This window comes from Scyliorhinus canicula, chromosome 1 (genome assembly GCF_902713615.1).
Source record: "Scyliorhinus canicula chromosome 1, sScyCan1.1, whole genome shotgun sequence".
NCBI classification, from domain to species: Eukaryota; Metazoa; Chordata; class Chondrichthyes; order Carcharhiniformes; family Scyliorhinidae; genus Scyliorhinus; species Scyliorhinus canicula.
The window spans coordinates 206,305,082-206,317,334 of NC_052146.1; the positions used below are offsets into that span (position 1 = coordinate 206,305,082).

At 43.9% G+C, this 12,253-nt stretch overlaps 1 protein-coding gene across 1 annotated transcript in view; it reads left to right on the plus strand.

The window, feature by feature from the left end:
* The window catches only part of LOC119971201 (1-phosphatidylinositol 4,5-bisphosphate phosphodiesterase beta-4), a 595,914-nt gene that overhangs the window by 399,984 nt on the left and 183,677 nt on the right, over positions 1-12,253 (plus strand). Inside the window, exons 15-16 of the mRNA XM_038806423.1 lie at positions 5,487-5,697; positions 10,019-10,112. Of these exons, the coding sequence (XP_038662351.1) occupies positions 5,487-5,697; positions 10,019-10,112 (305 nt within the window). The remainder of the gene's footprint in view (positions 1-5,486; positions 5,698-10,018; positions 10,113-12,253) is intronic.

Genomic DNA, 12,253 nt, shown 5'->3' on the forward strand with positions numbered 1-12,253 from the left:
TGCATCTAAAATTCCACAATCTTTTGTGCTGGCCTAACTGATCTCAGCCAGACCACAACATGTCCCCAAAGGTTTCTGATGCACTAAACTGGGCAGAAAAAGAACATTGCGACTCTTCCCCCAGCTCATTTTCAAAATTCTCCAGCGAAGCCCACCCAGCCCCATGCCCTTCTTCCCTACTCGAGAGCCAAGGATCAATCCCCTACACTCTCCCTTGAGTGTCACTTCTTCAGCTGCACCTTGGCTCACGTATCTTCCTACTTTTCACGCGTGGCCGCTGAACACAGAGTTCCTATTCCAAACCCGGTGACATGTCTGGACGGCAGTTTCACAGCATGCTGGTGGAGGGGCAGCCTGCTCCAAGCCACAGAAACCATGGAGCAGCACGGTGGCGCAGTGGTTAGCACTGCTGCCTCACGGTGCCGAGGACCCGTGTTCGATCCCTGCCCCGGGTCACCGTGTGGAGTTTGCACATTCTCCCCGTGTCAATGTGGGTCTCACCCCCTCAACCCAAAGATGTGCAGGGTAGATGGATTGGCCATGCCAAATTGCCCTTTAATTGGAAAAGAGAGAATTTGGTACTCTAAATTATATTAAACAAATAAATAAAAGTCACAGAAATTATGAAAAGACAAAATAAAGTGAGAAAGTTAATTCTTCCGTACAGGCATTACTGTAGCTAACCGTGTTCAACAACTGAGCTGATAGAAAACTACATGAAGAGCCGAATTGGTAAAATTAACAGAGCTCTCTCGACCTGCAGTGACCTGCCCAAAATAGTCACCACTTAATATATTATTATGTTTGTAATTGACTCCATTTCCCCAATTTAGATAGCTTTCCATAATAAGCTTGGAGTCAGTGGTGGGGACTATATTAGGCAAAATGCACAAATAATATCTCCTTACAATAATATTGTCATATGGTGGAATCTTGAGGCTAGCTGCCACCTAGTGGGCACCAAGTTAAACTGTTTGCATAAACCATAACCATTGTAGCATTTTCTTCCACAATCTAATCTCTTCTTGTCGGACACCATATCTGCACCATTTTAAAGAGTGCCTACTTCCACCTCCGGTACATGGCCGTTGCCCCGACCTCAGCCAGCTCCCTGTACTACTCTCACCAATGCACTTGCCACTGCCAGACTCGACTCTTTTGCTGTTTTCTTGACTTGCTTCAAATGCTCCATCGTCCATGAACTTCAGTTCAGCAGAAATTCCCCTGCCTGTATCTAAGCCGAAGTCAAAGTCTTGCTCCCAAGTCCCAATTCAGGCGTATTGGACCCCCATCCGCCAAGGCAACAAGTTTACATTTTTATCATTATTTTTTTAAGTCCCTTTATGGTTTTGTTCCTTCAGATCTCTTTAGGTTCCTCCGACCCCACGATCCCTGCGCACTGATTCTCATTTTCTTCTATGCCTTGTGTTTTAAATGCCCCCTCCAACCCTCACCGTACTTCAGTAGCTCTGACTTTTAACAGCTTGATCGCCACAATCTGGAATTCCCTCCTTTAAACTAAAGATTAAAGATTTCTCCACGTGGCAAATCACCATCGAAATGCAAGTTAAGCCATTAACTGCCCTTTTCCCTTTTAAACATCACTGTACAACTCTTCTCGTGACAAAGCTCTCCGTAATATTTCCTATCCATAGAAAACCTTCTTTGACTTGGTATCCATTTATCTAATTTGGTCTCAGTCAATTATTTTGCGATGCTTTTTCAATGTTTTTTTAATAAATTTAGAATACTCAATTCATTTTTTCCAATTAAGGGGCAATTTAGCATGGTCAATCCACCTAGCCTGCACATCTTTGGGTTGTGGGGGTGAAACCCATGCAAACACTGGGAGAATGTGCAAATTCCACTTTTCAATGTTAAAAGATGCCACATGAATGGAAATTGTGTTTCGTCATTTTTCATCCTGATAGTTCTTTTTGAAGGACATGGGTTAAATTTTACAGGTGGTGGGAGGGCGGCTACGGGGTGATTAGCAACCTCCCCGACCAAAGTGTCAATTGGCACCGTAACCAACCACAAAGCCAGCTGCCCCCGCAGCGATAATCTAGAGGCAGCCTTAATTGAGTCAGGGTGGGATGTTCACTCCCATCTGGGAGGAATTCCCATCCTTCAGAGCTGCTAGGTAATGTGGGATGGGGGCCCACCCCATTTATGTGCCTCCAACAAGACTTGAAGGGTAGGAAGTTATGTTCATACCAATGCCAAACAGGTTGTAAATCCTTCCAACATGTGGCCAATGCACAGGTGGTAAGAGAGGGAGAAATGCTCGTCAGCCATGTAATGGTAAGGTATTGGTGCTTCTACCATCACTTTCCATAGCTCCAGACTACAACATGCAAAAATGTATGTTGCCACAGCAGTTTGGATTCCTCAGGATGCAGTGGAATGGATGGCTAGGTGGATCAGATTGATGTCAAAGGTCAGGATTTCAATGTCTCCATTCGACTAGAGTTGGACATCGGGGTCGGTCTCCCTCCCTTACCTGTGGTGGAGGTGCAACTCCGTTGGCTAAGATCCTGTGAGATGAATGGATGATGGTCACATCCCCAAAGACATGCTCTGTGACGAGTTTGCCGTTGGCATGAGATCAGCAGGCAGAGGACACGGCCTCCTCGCCTCGCTGAAGGCTTTGGCAGCAGAGGAGGACGTAACACTTTTGAGGCACACACAGCCACCCCTCGGTGTCGGGGGCCCCCTTGATTGACCCCCAGTAATTGACCTTGTCCCCACGTTGCAGTGCTGTGTGTTTCATTGTAAGTTTCATTGTAAGGTTGTCTCTGCCAACAGGCATGTCTTGATACAAGGGACGCCTGAATTGGCAACGTGGATGGGGGTTGATGCATGGGATGTTCCTGCTGACTGGAGTACTTGGAGACAGTCTGGAAGGGTCTGGATAGTGTTTGGACACATGAAATGGCCAGATGGCAGGAAGGAGAGCCCGTCTAAAGGAATAAAACATTGGGCAATCTACTGTGATCATTAGGTGGCTGTGTGGAGTTAGTACGTGCTCCCTGTTCGTTGTCTGCATGGATTTTCTCCGGGTGCTCCGGTTTCCTCCTACAGTCCAAAGATGTGTAGGTTAGGTAGATTGACCATACTAAATTGCCCCTTCGTGTCCAAAAGGTTAGGTGGGATTAATGGTTACAGGAAAGGGTGGGGATGTGGGCCTAGGTAGGATGCTCTTTTGGAGGCTCAGTGCAGATTCGATGGGTTGAATTACCTCCTTCACTGTAGTGATTCTATCATTCTAAATGCAGAGGTTCACGAAGGGAGTTCAAAAGAATAGAACTGAGGTGACTAAAAGTTCTACTAGTGGTGGATGTTGGAATTGACAGAAGGACAGGGTCAGAGGAATGAATATTTGGGACTAAATACAAGATTGAAGGGGCTTTCCGAGATGGAGCAGGGTAAGGCACAGAAGAGATTAATGAACTTGCATTTTAAATATAATGCTCTGGTGGAGCAGGAGCCTGATTAAGTCAACAAGGAGAAGGATAATGTGTGAGCAGGGAGTAATTCAGCACAAGGTGCACTCAACAGCATTTTGGACATCTGGTGCTACTCCGAGTCGGTCCAGATGTAGGACTGGCTGAGGTTGCTGTGATGGGTAGTTTTTAACTTGAGTTTTGAGCAGGGGGTGGATGGGTGAACCTATTTGACATCATCAGTTTGAAACACAACCTATTAAAACTACTGGGATCATTTCTGTCATGCTATAGCCAGCTGCCTGCTTGAAGCAGGCAGAAAGAGGCAGCTGGTGGCTTCAGCGAGGCCCAAATTGTGTATTCTAAAGGCTGCCATTCAACACAAAAGCAAGTCACAGGAAGAAGGGCAGACTGTTTCACTGTTGGGAATGGATAAACCCCAAGCTGCAGAGACCCATAATTTACTTGTGGGACACATTCCAGCTCCTCCTTCTCCCAGGAAGGGAGGGTTTGTTTTGAGTTAACGTATGTGACGACCCCCATCGAGAGCCTTTTAACAAGAGATTTGAACTTCCAGTTTATGGCTGTGTGAATGATGCGAGAAAGTTACTCATTTTAAAAGTTTTACTGTAACAAATGGTCAAAAGCACTTTTGCCTACTGAAACAGTGGCCTGAATTTTACGCCCTTCCCCCCCCCCCCCCCCCCCCCCCCCCCCCCCCCCCACATCTCATCCAGCAGGTTTTGAGGCTGGATGGAGGGAGCATGAAATCGACTGGACGGGATCCCTCGGTGTTAGACCAGGCGGAATTTAATGGTGGAACAGACAGGGCCTCGGAGAGTAAGCCTGCCCTCGCCTCTGTTAAGGCCTTTAAATAGCCACTTAAGGGCCTTTACCCACGAGCCTCAATTTTCAGGTTGGCGGGCACCCGATGAGCTAGGTGGGAAATAGAGAAAGTCCTTATCCTCCATCTCTGGCAGGACAGGAGACCTCCAGAACCCCCTGTCCAACCCCTGACACTGAGATTGCCCCCCTTGCGAACCCCACAGCATCCCCTCCCCTCCCCGGGATAGGGCTGGGGGGAGATAGGGAGGGAGGGGTTGGTATGGCCATGTTCCCTCTAAGTCATGCAAAGGTTCCCACGTAGGTTGAGCGCAAGTTGACCAGCTTCCATCACCATGCATGCGCAACTGTGCGAGAACATTTAAGGAATCGTGCACTTTTTAAAAAATAAATAAATTTAGAGTACCCAATTATTTTTTTCCAATTAAGGGGCAATTTAATGTAGCCAATTCACCTAACCTGCACATCTTTGGGGTTGTGGGGGTGAAAACCCACGCAAACACGGGGAGAATGTGCAAACTCCTCACGGACAGTGACCCAGGGCCGGGCTTTGAACCCAGGTCCTCAGCGCCGTAGGCAGCAATGCTAACCACTGTGCCACCGTGCTGCCCTAAGGAATCGTGTCACTTAAATGAATTGGCCGAACACAACAAAAGACTGTTCGAGAGAATAGTGCATGCTTTCCAACAGTCTTTTAAAAATGCAACAGTAACTGGGTAAGAGACCTGGTGCCTGTGTGTGTGTGGGTAGTGATATTTTAGAGAAAAGCAAATAGTGAACTTGAATGGATTCAAACGTGTGTTTTGGGTGGAGGGCGGTAACCCTGACCCATATTACTTGTAGCTCTCCTTTCTTAGCTGTTATTTAAAGTACCAGACTGTGACAGTGTTAGAAATCTTAATGCTTTATTACCAACAGAGTGTGGATTTTGCATCGTGCTGCATGAGATTCCCATTGTGCCAGTGCGATACTGAATGCAGAATTATACTTTTTTTGTGTGCGACATGATTACCGTTGGTTATTTTGTTAAGGTGAGAATAGATTTTCAGTAGAGAGTCCAAGCGTCGCACATTAATCAGTTCTGGTTGGTTGCACAGACCTAATTAGAGATGCTGTATTAGCGTACAGCATGGCATTGACACAGATTTTTGAATCAGTGCTCTAATTTGAATTAAACCGATCAATTTTGTTTTGCAGCGATGATGTCGTGCGATGGCTTCTGCAGCTATCTGATGTCTGATGAGAATGCACCGGTCTTCCTTGATCGTTTGGAGTTGTACCAGGAAATGGAGCACCCCCTGTCCCACTACTTTATCAGTTCCTCACACAACACGTATCTCACGGGCAGGCAGTTTGGAGGCAAATCCTCTGTCGAGATGTACAGACAAGTCCTCTTATCAGGCTGCAGGTTTGTCCTAATGCGCAGAGCATAATAAAAGGTTAACATATGAATCAGGAGTAGACCAGTCAGGCCCCTCGAGCCAGCTCCACCATTCAATAAAATCATGGCTGATCTGATTGTGGCCTCAGCCCACAGACCCGCCTAATTCCCGATAATCTTTCACTCCCTCTGTCTTCACAATATTCAACGGCCCTGCCTCCTGCGGGGAAGAGAGTTCCAAGACACTCATCCCTCTGAGAGAAACATTTTCTCCTGATCCCTATAATGAAATGGGGTCCACTTATTGTTAAATTGTGTCCTCTAGTTTGAGACTCTCCCAAAACTCCTTAGCCACTGATGTAATTGAGGAAAGCTGGCAACAGCCAATGTGCACTCAGCTATCCCCCACAAACAACAATTTGACACCAGCCACACAACCTGATTTGGTGATGTTGATTGATGGGATGAATACTGGCCAGGGCAGCAGACATTTTCGATGAATAGTATAGCAGGAAATGTTTATGTCAACCTGAGAGGCAGACAGGGCCTCAGTTCAACATCTCATCCCAACACTGCAGCACTGCCTCAGCGCTGGCACCAGAGTGTCAGCCTGGAGTTTTGCGCAGGAGTCAGACTGCAGAACCAGAACCTTGTGACTCAGAGACGACAGTGCTGCACATGCGTCAAGGTAGCTCTGTATTGGCTCTAAGAGACAATAAAGGAAGACATAATGCAGCCCCATCGTTACTCCTTCTATCCACCCATCCTTCCCTTACTCTGTCACACTGCACTGTTGACCAAAGTGTCTTAGGGTCAGCTGCTTTGTACACATCCCTGACACCTCTGCTGGGAAATGAGGCCAGTAACTGAGTTTACCCTCCTATCTCATTAAATTGATCCCGTCTAGCTTGCCTGCCTCTGTTTCTCCCCTGCCCCTCGGGCCATCCTTCCCCAGAAAGCTCTGCAAATCCTGGGTCAGGGTTAAAAAGCCACTCTGTTCCCAGAAGACAGGGGCCAGGAAAGTCATTCCTTGTAGCTCTATCTGGCTTACAGTGTGTCTGTGCCAGAGGCTGCATGTGCTCCTCGCTCCAATTTGAAGGGTCCACCGCTTCTTTCCCGAATACCTCCCTTGGTAGGCAATTTTCCAAAAATTGACCACTCTTGCAATGTTTCCCAACGCCCCACCCCCCTCTGCTCAGCTTACACTTGTGTTTCCTGATCCTGCTCTCTCATATGAACTCAATTAGTTCAAACTGATCCTTTGCACACAAAGCTGTATTCACTTAAAGCTTCAGTCATATCCCTCTCGGTCTTTCTCGTCTCCGACAAGAACAATCGCAGTGCCTGCTCAGAATCATTTCTCTTGGGATTCATGCTCTTACCCCTTTATTATTTTGACATATTTAGCTCAACCAAGCAACTGAAAGGACCAGTGCTGAAGCTCATCATAATTCTGCTCTCCCATCAACTTCAATTCAAAAAGACCTAATAACTTTTATAAATTAGATTAACTTTCTTTCAATTTGATGAAGACCAAAATTATTCAAAGGTTATTAATTTTGCTTGACTTTAGTCCTTGCCACATCTCACTGTGCTATTTTCATTTCATACCCTTCAGTATTTACTGTATCTGAAAGCTTTTTCGACAATTTTTTAGTTAGCCTTTATAATTTCTGTATATTCATGCTACCACATCGAGAAAGTTCACTAAATTGGTCCTGGGATGAAGAGGGTGTCTTATGATAGGTTGAGTAAATTGGATAAATTCTCTGGCATTTAGACGAATGAGAGGTGATCTCATTGAAACCTACACAATTCTGAAGGGGCCTGATGGGACGAACGCCGAGAGATTGTTTCTGCAGGTTTTGAGATTAAGGGACCAATCACTTAGGAAAATGAGGAGAAATTTCTTCACTCAAAGGGGTGTGAATCTTTTGGATTCTCTATCCCAGAGAATTGTGGACGTTCTATCATTGAATATAGAAGGCCTGGACAGGTAGATTTTTGTGTGTCAGGGAAATAAGTGATATGGGGAGGAAAGTGGAATTCAAGCCCAAGGTGAGCCCATGATCAGATTGAATGTCGGAGCAGGCTTGGGTGGGCAGTGTGGTCTACTGCTCCTATTGCTAATGGTCGTCTGGAAATCGCCACATATCCCCATAATGCAATTACACTGCTTTATTCCCATGTCAGACTTGACTGCGATGGCGTCACACATGTCCTGGAGGTGTGTCACAAAATGTGGGTAATCAGAGTCTGCAACCTAACCATGTGGCCCAGGTTACCTGCCCTATTGCCGAACTATTGCTGCTGCACCTTCGGCACAGTGTAGTTCTGTTGACCCTCTGAGGGATTTTGTTTCCGCAGAGACTGGGCCAGGGAATTAAGGCACTCCTGTTAATTGCCTTCACCAGATGCTGAAAATCTGCAAAAATCACCTTCCGCATCAGTCTCAACAGCTGAATGGATGACAGCCTGAAAAATATTGCCCTTGAAAGAACAACAGCTGTCGTGCATTGCAAATCAGGCATTCACAAAACACCTGGGGAAATGTAGCACAGCTAAAGGACAAAGACTTTTGATGCATTTGGCAAGGAATGTGCATCAGCGAGAGATTCGTGGATCAAATCTATAATATGAAGGATAAGGATTATAATTACTTTAATAGCTTTGGTTCACTGCTTGGTATCAGTCAGATCAAATACGTGTACATATGTATAATTATAGTGTGTTTTAGGATCTGGCCATTAATGTTTGTGTTCATTGTGAATGCAAATGCAAACTTAGTACACTTCTGAGGAGCTTGCTAAATTAGAAAAATCAATTTTGCTTCCCAGAGAAGATGGCAATTTGTTTTGAATGTTCAATGTATTTTTTTAACCCCCCCAAAAATTCTAATAAACCCAGACCACAATTTCAGTTTTTGATGACATTCTATATTTATACAATGCCTCAGCTGGGATATTGTAGAGTTGAAATTGCCCTCAGCAATACGTGTAACTAGCTGATCTCTCAAATTCTGTTCTGATCCATCGCAACCCACCCGTTAGCCCATTTTAAATTGAGGATGTTCAAGTTGAAGAATCCGGATTCTAATGGAGTGGTTGTGGTCTGGACAGTGATTGTTGTGGTAAACTTGAGGAAGTCCGGAAGATAATTGAGTGAAAACCTGAGTCACCAAGTGTATATCTGGATTTATTAATTAGTCACTTTTCAGTTTATGAATCATATTTTTGCATTTGGATGTAAGCTGTACACTTATAATGAGCCCTTTCTAAAACCACATTCCGCAAATACTATAACCTATAATTTTGGTCTATACATATTGTCAACAATCTAGTTGGGGACTAATAACTTAATGTTTAAAGTAAACAAAGTTTGAAATTCCAGTTACCCACGAAGGGAATAAAGCTACAAGATTCCATGGTTTTAACCAAACATAATAAACTTTACAATACAAGTTCAGCAAAATAAAACAATTTAAAATATCTATCTTGTACTCTAACATTCAGAATTAACTGAAAAACACGCCACACTGCACATTAAATAGCAGATGCAACTAACATAGATCCCACAGATTTCTCAGCAACCCACCCAAACATCAATCCCAATTGAGAATCAAAAAATGTTGCTAAGATTCTGTCTCCTTCATGAGGGATTTCAACTCTTCACTTTCGAAGATTTATTCTCTGAATTCCCTTAATCAGATTGCCTCAATGGCTTGTCACCTCCAGATGGTTAAATCACTTCTCCTGAGACTGAATTGCATGGGATTCACAAAGCTACACTGCCACCTCTGATTAGCAGCACAGTTCCAACTCTTTTGCCGATTGATAAGCTGACACTACCCGGGTTTCTCAAAACACCAGTCTTCCAGCTGCACCGAGCTATGTATGATTCCCACGGCTTCAACCACCACCTCTGCTCCCCAGGGCTTCTCTGAGCCCAAATTGCTGGAGCCTGCTCGCAACTGCCAGGGCTCATCCATGAGCTGCAAACCACATGAGGTCAAAACTGAAACTAACAGCTGCACCAAAGACCACGATAAGGTGAAACCAGGGAAGCTTTTTTAGTTCCACAAATCTCCATGAAGACGTGGCCTTTCAGGGTTCATAATTCTTTTCAATTAATTTAGATCTAACTCTAAATTAAGAACATCGCACTGGATTTGTTACAGTATGCTGAAGATAACTTAAGACCCAAATTCACAATCCGTTCTACAGTGCTTCATGTAGCATTCTGTTCAGAATAGAAATGCATTTTATTGTGAATGAACGTCACGCATGTCATATTTTAGCAGCAAAATATTGCACTCACAATACTGCACCTCTTTATTTTGTTTTATCAGATGTATTGAATTAGATTGTTGGGATGGAAAAGGAGAAGACCAGGAGCCAATAATAACACATGGAAAGGCAATGTGCACAGATATTCTTTTTAAGGTAAAAGTTGTTGCTTGGAATAATCTTTATTGGACAATAATTCTGTAATTTTGATGTAAAGTGGAGCAAGGTCTGCAATCTTGTTCTAATGGGTAACTTTCCAACTTGGGGGGGGGGGGGGGGGGGGGGTTTATAGTAGTGATGTTAGGCCCAAATCCCTTTAGGTTCAAATCCCACCATGGCAGCTTGTGAAATTTCAATTCAGCGTACAAAATCTGGAATTGAAAAGCTAGTCTCAGAATTGGTAACCATGAAACTGTCATTGGGTGTTGTAAAAACCTATCACTAATGTCATTTAGGGAAGTAAATCTGCCATCCTCACCTTGTCTGACCTACTTTCGATTGCAGATCCACAGTAATGTGGTTAACTCTTAACAGCCCTTTGAAATGGACAACAATTGCTGGCCTTGCCAGTGATGTCCAGATCCCATGAAAAGAATAATAAACATCGCACACTTAGTAACGAGCCTTGCACACTGGGATCCCAATGTCAAAAAATGAACCCCCTCCTGTTTCTGTACATTCATTCAAAAACATAACTAACAGCTCTTACAAGATGTGGGTATTTAGAGTTTTGAGCATATAATCTAGAATGCCACTCAAATATCATTCTGAGGGATTGCTGCACCGCTTTTAGACAAGACAAGACCGCATTTGCCGCCGAAGGTGGATGCAGAAGATGCCTTGGTACTCTTTGAAGAGGAGAAAGTGCGTTCTCCCAGTGTTTACCGCTCAACCACTACCTACCACAGATGATCTGATCATTTATCCCATGTTTGTGAGGCCTTGCTCAAGAAAATTAGCTGCCATGTTTCTTTTAATGTTACCACAGTGATTATGCTTCAAAAATACTAAATCGTTGCCAATTATGTTCATGATATCCTGAGATCATACATCAAATCTTCCTTAAATCAAGTTATCACAAATCACAAACTCAATATTAAAAATTAACATGAAAAATAAACTACCTGCATGGGACAAACTGAACTAGTTTTGGTGAAATATAGCATTTTGATAATTAATGTTTGACTGAACAAATATAGGACTTCCTCACTGGTATGTTTTATATTGTGTTTCCCATTTAAACATTGAACCAAAGTGTCTCAGCAACTGTTAAAAATAATTACATGGTATTATGGTTTTCCCATCTGTCATAGTGTAATTTCTCAAATTAATAATGCATAAATTCAGTTGCTTAAATGTGTGTTTACAGAAAACATCTTGACTTTTATCATATGGTATTGTATTCCAAGTATGCAAATTACTAGATGTTAATTGAATAAAGGACAACACATGGTATCGTTGACGTCAACAAAAAATAACGGGGGCGATTTTGAACTTTCCCTAACCGTGTGCGGGATTGGTGACATGGTTACCTTGTTTCTTGATTAATAAGGGGGTCGGGTTATGGGGAGAAGGCAGGAGAATGGAGATGAGAAAAATATCAGCCATGATTGAATGGCAGAGCAGACTCGATGGGCCGAGTGGCCTAATTCTGCTTCTATGTTTTATGGTCTTATGGGTTGAAAGCCCGGAGAGAATCGGGAAACTGGATTCTCCATGGAAAGATCATGTTTCCCGATAAGCCGGATGGCCTCCTTCTGCACTGTAAATTCTATGTAATCGATCCACCTGTCTTTTCCCCTAGAAGTCTTGACTACTCCAATTGAATCACTCCTTGCTTAACCTTCTAAGTAACAGCGAATCCCACCCGAGTTTGCATAAGGCCTTCACGATAATTTAACTGTTGATATCCAGGTATTTGATCCAACGACAGTGAAGGAACAGTGGTACATTTCCAGAGCAGGAATGGTGTGCGATCCAATGGGGTACTTGCACCTCGTGGTGCTCCCATGTGTCTGCTGCACATCCTTTTCTAGATGCCAGTGGGTCATTGATTTGGAAGATGATGTTGAAGTCAGATGTTATTCAGGCCATTGCCTCTTATTTTTCGTTTTCATGGCTATGGCAATGTTGGGGTGGGTTAGTTCATCCTGAGATTCCTGTTAAGATTTGATGGCAGTCGGTATGCTGATGGCTCTGTGTAATCTGTGCAGTTCTTGTTTGCTGACATCCACACAAAAGTATTGATGATTGCAATGTAATTATTGCAGGACAATTGGCAATTGATGACTAGGAAA